This window comes from Brassica napus, chromosome C9 (genome assembly GCF_020379485.1).
Source record: "Brassica napus cultivar Da-Ae chromosome C9, Da-Ae, whole genome shotgun sequence".
NCBI classification, from domain to species: domain Eukaryota; kingdom Viridiplantae; phylum Streptophyta; class Magnoliopsida; order Brassicales; family Brassicaceae; genus Brassica; species Brassica napus.
The window spans coordinates 64,520,768-64,533,579 of NC_063452.1; the positions used below are offsets into that span (position 1 = coordinate 64,520,768).

General features: G+C 32.8%; 2 protein-coding genes across 3 annotated transcripts; both read left to right on the forward strand.

Annotated features, from left to right (window-relative positions):
* Positions 1 to 3,252: 3,252 nt before the first annotated feature.
* On the forward strand, positions 3,253 to 5,979 carry LOC106389535 (transcription factor-like protein DPA). 2 transcript variants are annotated; one of them, XM_013829817.3, is made up of 9 exons: positions 3,253 to 3,479; positions 3,831 to 4,020; positions 4,123 to 4,166; positions 4,415 to 4,486; positions 4,577 to 4,717; positions 4,796 to 4,864; positions 5,087 to 5,185; positions 5,288 to 5,358; positions 5,460 to 5,979. In XM_013829817.3, the coding sequence occupies exons 2-9, from the start codon at positions 3,843 to 3,845 to the stop codon at positions 5,662 to 5,664; spliced, it is 879 nt and encodes a 292-aa protein (XP_013685271.1). In that variant the 5' UTR covers positions 3,253 to 3,479; positions 3,831 to 3,842; the 3' UTR covers positions 5,665 to 5,979. The 2 variants fall into 2 exon arrangements, with proteins under 2 accessions (XP_013685271.1, XP_013685272.1); XM_013829818.3 differs by lacking the exon at positions 3,253 to 3,479 and adding an exon at positions 3,486 to 3,682.
* A 980-nt stretch (positions 5,980 to 6,959) lies between these two features.
* Positions 6,960 to 9,195, forward strand: LOC106370719 (dof zinc finger protein DOF5.1-like). Its single transcript, XM_013810717.3, has 2 exons — positions 6,960 to 7,480; positions 7,735 to 9,195. The coding sequence occupies exons 1-2, from the start codon at positions 7,427 to 7,429 to the stop codon at positions 8,857 to 8,859; spliced, it is 1,179 nt and encodes a 392-aa protein (XP_013666171.2). The 5' UTR covers positions 6,960 to 7,426; the 3' UTR covers positions 8,860 to 9,195.
* Positions 9,196 to 12,812: the final 3,617 nt, after the last annotated feature.

A 12,812-nucleotide genomic window follows, 5' to 3' on the forward strand; every position in this document is an offset into this window, starting at 1 on the left:
ATTATTTCTTCCTTTTCCTCTCTCTACCTATTTTATGGGTGCTTATCGTGCTACATGTGCTTATCAAACAACTTTTTTTTTTTTTTTTTTGAAAAGAACAACTTTTATTTTCCCTTTTTCATTCTTTTAAATGTTGAAAAATATCGGTTTGTAAATTTCTAATTAAATTTTTTATGAAAATTATTATTACATTGGATCAATGAATTTTTCACAATCGATTTCTTCCTTTCTTCAACTGTATAACTATGTCCAAAAACTCTGGTTTTGTGCTTAGGGGTTGTTTAATTAATATTTTGTGCTTAGTCTATGCGGAGGCATGGTTGGTGCTTAATTTTAGATTATTACCAGTGGACACTACTATTTGCATTATTGTGTTGTGTCCCAGTGAGTATAACAACATATTATTACTTTTAATAATCTGAAATTGGTTTATCCATTGTAATAGGATTATACGCATCATCAGTGTTGGTATCCTGCGGCTTACGTATTTGATTAATTAATCCATGTGTTTTGACTAGTTAAGTGTATTACAGGTTATAAATAACACCCAATTAAAAGGCTTTCATAATAATTACGAAGATGCCATATTTTAAGATGTCGTTCTCAAAAATATTAAAAATAAATAAGATGAGAAATTGAGATGTGTTATCCTCGTAAGAAATGCATTTTGAGTCGGTTATGTTAGCATCATTTGTATCGTGTTGATGTATTTTACCGTGTCAGTATTACTAAAGAGAGTTTTTGGAAAAAAAAAGTAAAATTTTATGTCTATTTTATACAGATATAAAAAGGTAAAAGGTGGAAACATATATTAAATTAATTGAAATTTTAATAATTAAGTAAAGAAACCATTTGTGTAATCTTAGTCTCGTGGATGTAGAAACAAAAGCCTATCTTTCAAGGTTTATGATTTTAATTTAAGACTGTTTTGCTAATAGAGTTAAATAATTTCCTTTATTTTGTCTGAATAGTTATAGGGCTATACTTATATCGCTCTTTATCCTTGCATTGCATCTAATAATTTTTTTTCTCATGTAGCCTTTGAAAATCAAAAAGGTTGCTCCACATCCGTATAGAAAACGAAAGACAGCTGTCTCCTAGCATTCCGTGCTAGGCTATCCGCCTTTTTATTTTGCGTCCGCGAGATATGAATGATCTGTGAGCTGTGAAAACTATCCTTCAAAATTTCGATCTTTCAAATAAGCTTCAAAAGCTGGTCATTCCTCTGGTTCCGAAACCATCTTCATCAATTAGGAATAATCCGTTGTAAATATGACCTGAAATTGACGTAAGTTTCGTATATATTCCATAGTCCAAAATAGTGATTCGATCTCCGCGCGAAAGGAAAACAAATGAGTCATAACATTCCTTGCACCCATCAAACAGTCAAAACCTTCTAAAAGTGCTATACCAACTCTCTAAGTCGATAATCATAACAATGGACATCATACGCAAGTCGCCAATCATATTACAATAATATTTTGTTTATGAAAGTTCGGTTTATGAAGGGACACTTAAACAGTATATAATAGTATATTTACTGCATTAGATAGGAACAAAAGTTGACAAACCAAAATAAAAAAGACTAAAAGAGTAATTAAAAACAGACTAAAATTGAAACTCAAAAGAGAAGAAAGAATCAAACATGACTTTAAACTCAATAATTGAGATCTGAGAGGACATTGAAAGATGACCCTAAAAAGATAATGGGAGTTGCCACCTCTCATACCCCAAACAACGACAGGCAAACAAACAGCAATCAAATATTAAAATATACCACACTACTATTAATCTATAATGAATTGAATATGTTTATATTTCTGAGTATTTGACAACACACAATACATATCAATCTTTTTACAGTTTCTTCTCTTATTTATTCTTGTGATAGTACATTGTTCTGCGTAGAGATACATTAACAATAATGTATTGATTAATCTGGACCGGTCTGGTTGTGTTATGATACGTCATGTGTTTAATTCAGATCATATTGATAATCAATCTGGACCGGTCTGGTTGTGTTATGATATGTCATCTGTTTTAGGATAAACCTCTGTTCTAAAAGTCTCAGTTTCATATGAACTATGACTAGATCATAAAACACAGTAACACATGTTGTAAATTATTATTTTTTGGATGAATCAGTTTAACATTCTTTCAAAAAAAAAAGATTTGGTGTGTTTGGTCTACTTTTGACCATGTTACTGTAGTGGAGTTGATTTTTTTATCGGATGAAGACGATAAAAATCAGGTTGGATAGTTCGATAACTTTTCACGTGCAAGAACATCTATAGTTTTAGGTTACAAATCGAACTATATGAAAATACAAAACTGGGTTAATCAATATCTGCACATAGAAACAAAATGCTAACTCGTCCACCAATCATAGAGAACAAGTGGCCAATGTTAATAACATATCACTCCATACTATAGATAGTTTTAAACTGACTAAAAAAATGTAAAAAAATTCAACCTATCGAATAAAACACACATATATATATATATACATATAATATAACCTCTTTAAATTAATACTCTATAAATTAATATACACTAAAAATCTCTATAAAATAATATAATTTTATAATCTCAAATTGAGTTTTTGGTTCAATTAGTGTATCGATAAATTAATATTTCTATAAATTAATAAAAAATTATAGTTTTGGTGTAGTCCCAACATTATTAATTTATAGAGGTTTCCCTATATATATATATATATTTAACCCGGTGGTTCGTATAGTTATGATTTTTTTTTGTAATAACACATTTAATTTCCAAAGCAACATTCCCACACGCACCGGCGATAACGTGTAAACAATGTGCATCAAAAGAAAGAAACCATATTAAAAGTGAATTACGAGGCTCTTTTCTAATAGTTTACAAGGCAATGCTATTGATACGGACCATGTCTTATTATACGAAGAATTAATAACTTTATAAGCGATAATATTTTCAAAAAAAAACTCGATGCCAACGTACCAAACATTTGAAGATTCATTGTACATAACAATATGATTATTTTTATGCAACTGGATCGAATACAGACACAACTGTCAGTACGTAATAGAGAGAGACAAAAAATTTATTATTATTTTTTTTCACAAAAATAAATGTATGTTCATGGACCAATGGGCTTAGAGTCAGGAAGAGGAAGAAGGCCCATTCGGATCCCCGCCATAAAAATTTGAAAACGACGCCGTTGAGAGTAACGTTTGGGTTCCACAACACACAGAGAGAGTGTGTGTTTTTGAGAGGCTTATGGCTTTGATGGGCTATGGGGGAGAAGCATCGTTGTTTGCTTCTGCGTTTTCTCTCATTGTTTTTTTACTATTTGATCAGTTTTATTAAAGCGCGAAGACGCTAATTTTAACCGAAACATCTCTGTCCGGTTTGTTGTTGTTGTTTGGCATCTCTGTAATAAAAAAAAAAAAAAAAGACAAAACAAAACCCTAGAAGAAAGTCTCCAGTTTCCGCCATTGGTTCGTCTCTGATCCAATCGAGCTTTCTTTCTCGTCATGAACTTAATTTCTCTGACTAGGGTCTAGCTAGATCTCTCATCCACTGAGTTTATTTCAATTTCATAATTTTGTTTATTGATAAAAAAAATTGGAAATGTCTTACGGACAGCGACAATTGGTTTACTTGTTGTCCGAACAGATGCACAGATTATAAACAAATCTAGGTTTTTTTCTTCTTCTTGATTTTGTTGACTATAGTTAGAGATTGATTCAAGATTAACACTTAAAAGAAAAGGTCTTTGCTTGTTTCTTTTTGATCTTTGATTGATTCGTGTAGTAGCAGTTAATTTTGTTAATGGTGAAAATGTGTAGAGAGAAGTGAGGATGGAGATGGATTTGTTTGTCACACCTGAGAAGCAGAGGAACCATCCTCCTTCAGTGAGCTTGGGGAAAACTCCTGTGAGAAGGAAGTTGATAGTTGATGACGATAACGAGGTTGTGTCAGAGAAGAAAGGTCAATCAAGAACTTCTGGAGGTGGCCTTCGCCAATTCAGCGTTATGGGTCAGTGTGAATCTCTCTCTCTCTCTCTCTCTCTCTCTTGTGTGTGTGTTTTGATTTAACTCTCTCACATTATTATTTCCTCCTATGGATTTTATCTCTCAGTTTGTCAGAAGCTGGAAGCCAAGAAGATAACTACTTACAAAGAGGTATTACACTCTCTCTAACTCCTTTAAAATTATTGCTTGCTCTTAAAGTTTTTAGTTTACAAAGAATTAGACCTTGAATAAGTACACACACTTCACCAACAAATCATCCAACTTTTGTTTAGCTATCCAAATACTTCTTTCTGATTAGGAGTTCCGCCTTTATAAAAGTAAATACATTTTAAAACTTTGTTATTAGAAAATCTGAAATTTTTATGTTTGACACTGCTGTGGTTTGGTTGTTGTTGCAGGTTGCAGATGAAATAATTTCGGATTTTGCAACTATTAAGCAGAACTCGGAGAAGCCTTTGAACGACAATGAGGTATATATATCAAGATGGAAAATTTGATTATAATTATGGAAGCAAATACATAAAGCTGTAACTGCATTCCTTCTAATGATCAAATATTAGTATAACGAGAAGAACATAAGGCGGAGAGTGTATGATGCACTCAATGTGTTCATGGCTTTGGATATTATCGCTAGGGATAAAAAGGAAATCCGTTGGAAAGGCCTTCCCATTACTTGTAAAAAGGATGTGGAAGAAGTTAAGGTGTTGTCTCTAAGCTATGCCTTTGGATTTTCTTGCTCTTGCTCTTTGTCACTAATCTTTGGATACTTTTATTTGCAGATGGATCGAAATAAGATTATGAATAGTGTGCAAAAGAAGGCTGCTTTCCTTAAAGAATTGAGAGAAAAGGTGATGATTCTCTTTTAGTTTTTTTATCTTCTGTTATGCATTTGAAGAGATGACAAAAAGCTATTGATGTTGCAGTTACTCTAGTATTCGTAAACATTTGTTTATTTTGAGCCAAGCGTTGAGTAGTAACTGCGTGTTTGAGTCATTCCCTGTTTTGTCTTGATGAAACATAATAATTTATCTATCCTGCGTTTTGTTTATATGAGTCCTCATTGTGGTCAGGTATCAAGTCTTGAGAGTCTTATGTCGAGAAACAAGGAGATGGTTGTGAAGACTGAAGGACCAGCAGAAGGATTTACTTTACCCTTCATTCTACTTGAGGTACTTCAAAAATCTCTTCCCCTGAAGTTTCTATCTAGCTCATGTCTTCTCCTCCATTATTGAATATATCTTCATCTTGAATTTCTCTCTCTCTCTCTGTAGACAAATCCTCATGCAGTAGTCGAAATCGAGATCTCTGAAGACATGCAACTTGTACACCTCGACTTCAATAAGTACTAAACAACACTTTTTCTGTTTTTCTGATATCAAATTTAGTTTTGCTATCTCTTGAATATGAGATTGATAAATCTTTTCTTTAACCCCTTGACTTTAGCACGCCTTTCTCGGTCCATGACGATGCTTACATATTGAAACTGATGCAAGAACACAAGCAGCAGCAGCAGCAGCAGCGGAACAGAGTTTCGTCGCCTTCCTCTACACATCAACACTCTTCTGCTCATTCTTCCTCCAGTTCTTGCATTGCTTCTGGAACCTCTGGCCCGGTTTGCTGGAACTCGGGATCCATTGATACTCGCTGACCACCGAGAAAAACTGTGATTCTGCTCCCAATTCCTCAAGAAAGAAGAACAAAGCCATCTAATTTGGTATACTTCAAAAAAAACTATACATCTGGTTTAAGTGCCATTTGAGAGAGACTGTGAACTTATGATCCCATAGTCCAACAGCAAATGTTTGTTCATCTAATTTACAAATGTTTGTAAAACCGATTCGGTTAACTCTTTGTCTGAGGCTATTGATTTTAACAAACTGAACCGTGTTGAACCGGCTGTCTTTATTGTTTCTCAGCTGTATTTGAGGACTTTAAAATCAAACAAGCAAATACTTTTTGGCTAGTTACCGAGGTTATAAAATGCGATTTAGTTAAAACTTTTATAATTCCCATGCAAAATAACAAACAAACAAATACTTTTTCTTTTTTGGAAAAGTAAAATAAAGAGACATCACGGCGGTTCGAGGGACACAAAAGCGAATTTGGTTGGGGACACTAGGGAAGAATGTTGGACTCTTTTAATTAATACTTTATATTAATTATGTTTTTTGCATAAATTAATTATGGTTTTTTTGTAACATAAATTAATTATGGTTTCTCACTAGGAAATAATTAGATATTGTTTCTCACTAACTTACTCTACTCATTCTCGATTCCTTTTTGTCATCCCATCGCTAAAGTGTCGTAGTATTATTTAGTAGTTAGTGTCGGCCAGTTCGTCCAACCTTCTTCCCCTTTAGTTAATCAACGCTCGGGTATACGTACTAAAGTTTTCAACAAAACAAATGTATCAATTTGTCTTTTTGCATATATCTGAACACAGTTATATTCATGAGAACTTGGACGAGAAAATAATTAATTATATATATACACCAAAATTTACTCTACATTCTTTAACGTTATTGATAAAGAAAATTCTCTTTCAGTGAATATTTATAATAATACATGATATGAGATAATTTTTACCTGAAAAAAGAGAGCAACTATCAATCTTTCAATACTAACGTTTCTTAAAATATCCATATCTCCAAGAGTTATCATGTTACTTAAAGCCAATTCAGCAGAACGATATATACACATCCACATATATATAAGTTTCATACCAACTATAATTAGCCCGTATTTATTCTACTGATTTCAATAATTTGTAAACTAAGAAAAATGTGACTATGTTCATGACATATAACAATATTTTCGTTATTGGTGTTTCATCTAATATATACACCAAAAGTAAGTTAAACCAATTGTTATAATTTTACCGACTGTCATACCTCAATCATTAATCCATATTTAGTATTGTTATATAGCACACACAGTACATATGTAGCAGTATTACCAGAAAGAAAAATCACAAAGAAACTTATGAGTTAAGCAAGTAGACACACTCCCGCTCCTCCACCTTCTCAAAACCCTAAGCATATATGCATAAAATAAATAAAACAAAAAGAGTCTCACAATTACACTGTGGACACACTCATATCTTATTTTATTCATCTATACATAATTGATATAATATTCAAACATATTCCATATTTATACATGTGGATGTCTATATATGAATAAAGGTCTTTCTTTACCTTTGCCTTCTCTCTCTTTCGCTAAGCTCTTCTCTACTCTTCTTTTCTCTCTCTAAAGCTCTTTCCTTTGTTTTTATTGATGTAGTTCTCCACTTCTTCATATAAGTCTTCACCAGAAAAAAAAAAAGAGTCCCATCTTTAATTCTTTCATTTGCTCAGAAACAAAAAAAAAAGTTAAGGAGAAAATAGATCATCAAAGAAGAAAGATCAAAGATGGTTTTTTCTTCATTCCCCACTTATCCTGATTCATCAAACTGGCAACAACAAGTAAGTTCTTGATTAGGAGTTCTTGGTCTATGATTTATGTATGTACTCAATTAAAATATAGCAATAAAGAGGATTAAACAAACAAGAAAAGAGGATAACAATATTCTTGTTCCTTTTTTTCACTTTTAATCTTTTGTATATCTGTGGTTGAATTTGAATATACTCATAAAATTAGTTCTTTCTTTCCTTTACTATTTGACAAATTCTAAAAACTTTTTTTGTATTTTTTGAATCACTTCTTCTAAAAACTTTAGCATCAACCAATCACAAGCACCGTTGGATTCACGGGAAACAACAACAACATTAGCCAGCAATTCCTCCCTCACCATCCCCTCCCACCGCAACCACAACAAACTCCTCCACCACTTCACCACAACGCTAACGGTGCAGGCGGTGGTGGTTCGGGTGGACCTAGCGGATTAATCCGGCCAGGTTCGATGGCCGAAAGGGCAAGGCTAGCTAACATACCACTGCCAGAAACAGCCTTAAAATGTCCAAGATGTGACTCAAGCAACACCAAATTCTGTTACTTCAACAACTATAGTCTCACTCAACCTCGCCACTTCTGCAAATCCTGCCGTCGTTACTGGACATGTGGGGGAGCTCTAAGGAGCGTTCCTGTTGGTGGTGGTTGTCGTAGAAACAAAAGAACCAAAAATAGCGGCGGTGGCGGCGGTAGCAGTAGTAGCGGTAACAGTAAGTCACAAGACAGCACCACAAGCAACGACCAATACCATCACCGCGCCATGGCTAGTAATCAGATGGGACCACCGTCCTCATCGACTTCTCTGAGCTCGTTGCTATCTTCTTACAACGCCGGATTAATCCCCGGACATAATCAAAGCAACAACGTACATGGACTTGGATCGTCTTTGACACCTCTCAAGCTCATGACTCCCTTAGACTTCACTGACAACTTCACCTTACCGTACGGTGCCGTATCAGCTCCTTCTTATCATATGGTCGGTGGAAGCGGAGGAGGAGGAGGGGCGTCGGCTCTTTTGTCCAGTTTTGACCAGTGGAGATTCCCGGCAACACATCAGCAACTTCCTTTGCTAGGTGGTTTAGACAATTCTTCATCTTCCGGGTTGTACCCGTTTGATCATCAAAATCAAACGGGCATGCACCAGCAAAATCCAAAAAATACCTTCTACGACCTTTCTTCTGCTTCATCAGCTATGGTTACAGCCACAGCGTCGCAATTAGCTTCAGTGAAAATGGAAGATAGTAACAATCAACTCAACATGTCTAAACAACTTTTTGGAAACGAACAACATCTTTGGAATTTTCATGGGGCTGCAAGATCAACCGCAGCCACAACTTGTTCGTGGAGTGATGCCTCTAATAATTTCAGTTCCTCTTCTACTAGCAATATATAATCAGCCATCGCTCTGTCGAATCTATTACACTTTGTTAATTTCTTAATGGGTGTTGTATGATTTTATGTACTTAGTTGGGAGTTAGTACATCGATCGATCTTGTAGGTTTTTTCTTTTCTTTTTCTATGTTACTCTACAACTACTAGTTTTTTTGTGTGTTTGTTGATTCTCTTGGTTGCTTTTTCAAGTTTTAAAATTAGAGTTTTCTCTATTGCAAATTTTCATTTTTCATTTTAAGCATGAGGATATGATCATACATACGAGTTGTGAGGTGTTGTATGATGTTCTACCAGTATAGTTTTTTACTTATTTAATATATTGTTGAATGAGGTTCAATGTTCTTTTTGCCCGTTACTGTATATCAAATGTTTCTCGCCTCAACTTTCACTAACGATGCACTTTTCGTTGGAAATGAGACGGAAATAAATGGAGTTTAAGTTGCATGAGGAAATGACGCATCAAATTGTGTAGAAACAAAAATGGAGTTTAAGTTGCTGTTTTTTCACCCAAAATATTGTCACAAGACTTATTTATTATATTTTTTCTATACGAATCAATTCTAGTTAAGATGATTTTAATCATTTAATTATTTCTTTTATGCCATATGAAGTTATGAACCATATCATTACTTAGTGTCTTGTGGTGAGCATCTGGGTCTAGTACGTCTTGTAAACTACAAACTAAAAGACTATTAATTTACTCTATCTTTGTGAGCTTGTGAAATCTATCCGGATTCCGCATAGTTACATCTCAACCAATCACCCCCAACTGTATAAAATTTACTTTAGAGTTTAGTCTGTAGAATTTTTTGATTTAGCTTTAAGAGATGTAGCTTTAAAATTTTCTACTGCCAAAAAGATGAGGCTTTAGAAAATAAGGCTTTTACAGCTATTTTCTTTTGTTTTTTGGATGTAGCTTTAATTTTTTGGTTGTAACTTTAAAAACTAACTAGACTTTGACCCGCGCACCTGCGCGGGTGTATATTTTGAAAAATATGTTGATATTTGTTTTTCATGTAATTATTAGGGTTTGGCAAAATGAATCCGAGGAACAGAACCGATACTGATCCGAAAATATAGTATCAAACCCGAACATAAATTGATTAAATATTCGAATTATTCAAAATTTTGTTATTTAGAGAACCGAATCTGATCCGAACCGAATCTGATCCGAACCGAAGTATTTGAGTACCCAAATTTATCTAAAAATAGATTTATATACTTATATATATTAATTATTTTTAAAATCTATTTTTAGATTTAACCTATATAAAACATCAAGAATGATATTTTTAAATTGGTTTAAATACTTGAAAATATATATAGATAGTCAAAAGTAAATATCTGAAATAGTTAAAGTATACTCAAATCACCAAAAATACTTAAAATAATTATTGATTCCGTATCCAAAATTTTAAATCAAGCCAATTGATATGTTAAGCTTAGGTATTCTGATATATGTTATTCAAATTTATAGGTAATATATTATTTTATTTATAGATTTTGAGAAATTTAAAATATATAATGATTTAAGACTTTAAAAATAATTTAAATGGGTTATCCAAACCCGAACCAAACCCGCAAAGATCCGAATCGAACTCAAACCAAAATTTAGAAACATCCTAATAGAGCTGAAATCTTTGACCCCGAAAACCCGAAAACGCAAACCGATCAGAACCAAACCCGTATGGGTACCCGAAAGACCATCCCTAGTCATTACTATATATCGTATATTGTTATCATATAATTAATCGTATTTTATATGTACCATCATATAAGTAATCATATAATTAATAGTATTTTATATATACCATCATATAAATAATTACATATATTATATTTTAAAACTTAATATGAAATATAAAAACCATAATTTGAGTTGGTATTTCAAATTGGGCTCTGTATTGTATTTTTCTTATATATATTGACAACATTTTTTTATAATGGTTATTGAAAAATAGTTTAGTAAAAATTCATTTTGAATATATGTATATTTTTGAATCAATTTTTGATATAAATCAACTTTAAATTATTATTTTGATTTGAAATATGTATATAAAGTTTAAATTTTTTTTTATGGTTAGTTTAGAAAAAAAAAGTTTTAGGCAATTAGATTGACCCATTTTCGTATATTTTAAAACTGGTCTAGATAGATAGTTTCTTATAATATGATGGACTTTCAATTTTTCTTAATAACATAAGCCCATTACTTTTTTCTTAATACTACTATCCTTGTTTCTAAACAAAATTAATTTTTTTAAAAGACTACAATCAATGTTTCCAAACACTCCAACTTTTTTTATTAGTCATATTCAAATCTCCAAACACTCCAGTTTTGTGCTTGAATTTTAATAATATAGATATAAAGTTTGACTGGTAGTTTTTAAGACTATAGATAAAAATTAAAGCTAAAATCACTTGCTACAGTCCAACCAAGCCCAACCAATCACTCTCATAGTCTTTAACGAAATACTGTAATTAGACTTTCTGATGATTTTGATGTAAAGCAAAAAGAATCTATTTGAGACTTTATCTACACGCTAGCTATTTGAACATCTAACTAAATTACCCTATACTCGAATTTGTAAGTTTTTCGAACTAAAATTGTAATTAAACACACATTTCTGCACATTACAATTTAGTTTAATATATATGTTGTTTCTATATCAGTGATTACCTGATGATGTTAAATTTAACACGCATTTAGTTTAATATATGTGTTAAATTAACACATATGTTAATAGCTACCCATTTCTATTTGTATACAATTTAACACACATTTCTACAATTACAATTTTCTACAAATTATATACAAATTGTATACATATAGAAAATTGTAATTTAACACACATTTCTAAAATTATTATATACAATTTTAGTTCGAAAAACAATTTTATGTAATTTAAAATTATATACAATTTTAGAAATGTGTGTTAAATTACAATTTTCGAAATGTGTGTTAAGTTTTTTTGTAGAAATGTGTGTTAAATTATACACGCTAGCTATTTGAACATGGGTATTTATATATATGTTGTTTCTACTTTCTATATCAGTGATTACCTTATGATGACTTGCAGGCGATTTTGTTAAAGTTAGTAAATTCATGTTTCATGATCTTTATAACATATTGGTTTGAAAACATGTGAAGATCTAAATATCATTTACTAAGAGTATAAATTAAATACGTTATTTACTCAGCAAAACTTATAGGGAAATGTGTTTGTGTAAATACACTGTGATATTGTAAAGTGATTAATTTTAGAATGAGTGTAATGGAGTTGTCTTATATTAATCCATAAATGATGGTGTGATTAGATTATGATATATAGCAGTAAAAGACTAAAAGTATTAAGGGACAATGATTTCGTTATGCTCTGCAGATGGACGTTCTTTACGACTCCCGAGAAGTGCTTTGTTTGCAACCTTTTTTTTTTTTCCATCTATATTTTATTATATTAAACGGGCCAAGCCCGAACGCCAAAAAAACCATACAGCATGACCCAACCCCTAAAAGCCTAAACCAACCAGCCAAACCAAAGACAAAAACACAAACGGCCTCAGGCCCAAAGAACAAAGTCGGACAAACCGACAAGAAACACGCCAAAGAAAACGCGTGTTGCATTTAACAAAAGGGGAAGACACGTGTCAGCCCGAAACAGCAAGGCTAGACACGCGTCACACAACCAGACACCGCCATCGAACGCGACCCAAACGCAAGGTTAACGTCGGCGAAGACGGAAAACAACCGCGAGCTTCGCCGGAACACGCCAGGATCAGAACGACGACACCGAATTCACCCCGAACCTTAACAGAACCACCGCAACCACCTCCAACAACTGTATTGGAAGATTAATGGGAACAGCTTCTTCAATCGTACGCGTTAGAGAGATCAATCGAAAACAGATCGAGATCTCATCCATGCTGAGGTCCGCAATCACCACAAACCCGACATAT

What these genes read in the sequence shown, in the direction of transcription:
- LOC106389535 (XM_013829817.3), top strand. Translation starts at nt 3,843, where the DNA reads ATGGAGATGGATTTGTTTGTCACACCTGAGAAGCAGAGGAACCATCCT. An exon ending in TTAAAGAATTGAGAGAAAAG is followed by an intron (nt 4,865 to 5,086) that starts GTGATGATTCTC and finishes CATTGTGGTCAG; the next exon opens with GTATCAAGTCTTGAGAGTCT. An exon ending in GTACACCTCGACTTCAATAA is followed by an intron (nt 5,359 to 5,459) that starts GTACTAAACAAC and finishes CCTTGACTTTAG; the next exon opens with CACGCCTTTCTCGGTCCATG.
- LOC106370719 (XM_013810717.3), top strand. Translation starts at nt 7,427, where the DNA reads ATGGTTTTTTCTTCATTCCCCACTTATCCTGATTCATCAAACTGGCAA. An exon ending in CATCAAACTGGCAACAACAA is followed by an intron (nt 7,481 to 7,734) that starts GTAAGTTCTTGA and finishes TAAAAACTTTAG; the next exon opens with CATCAACCAATCACAAGCAC.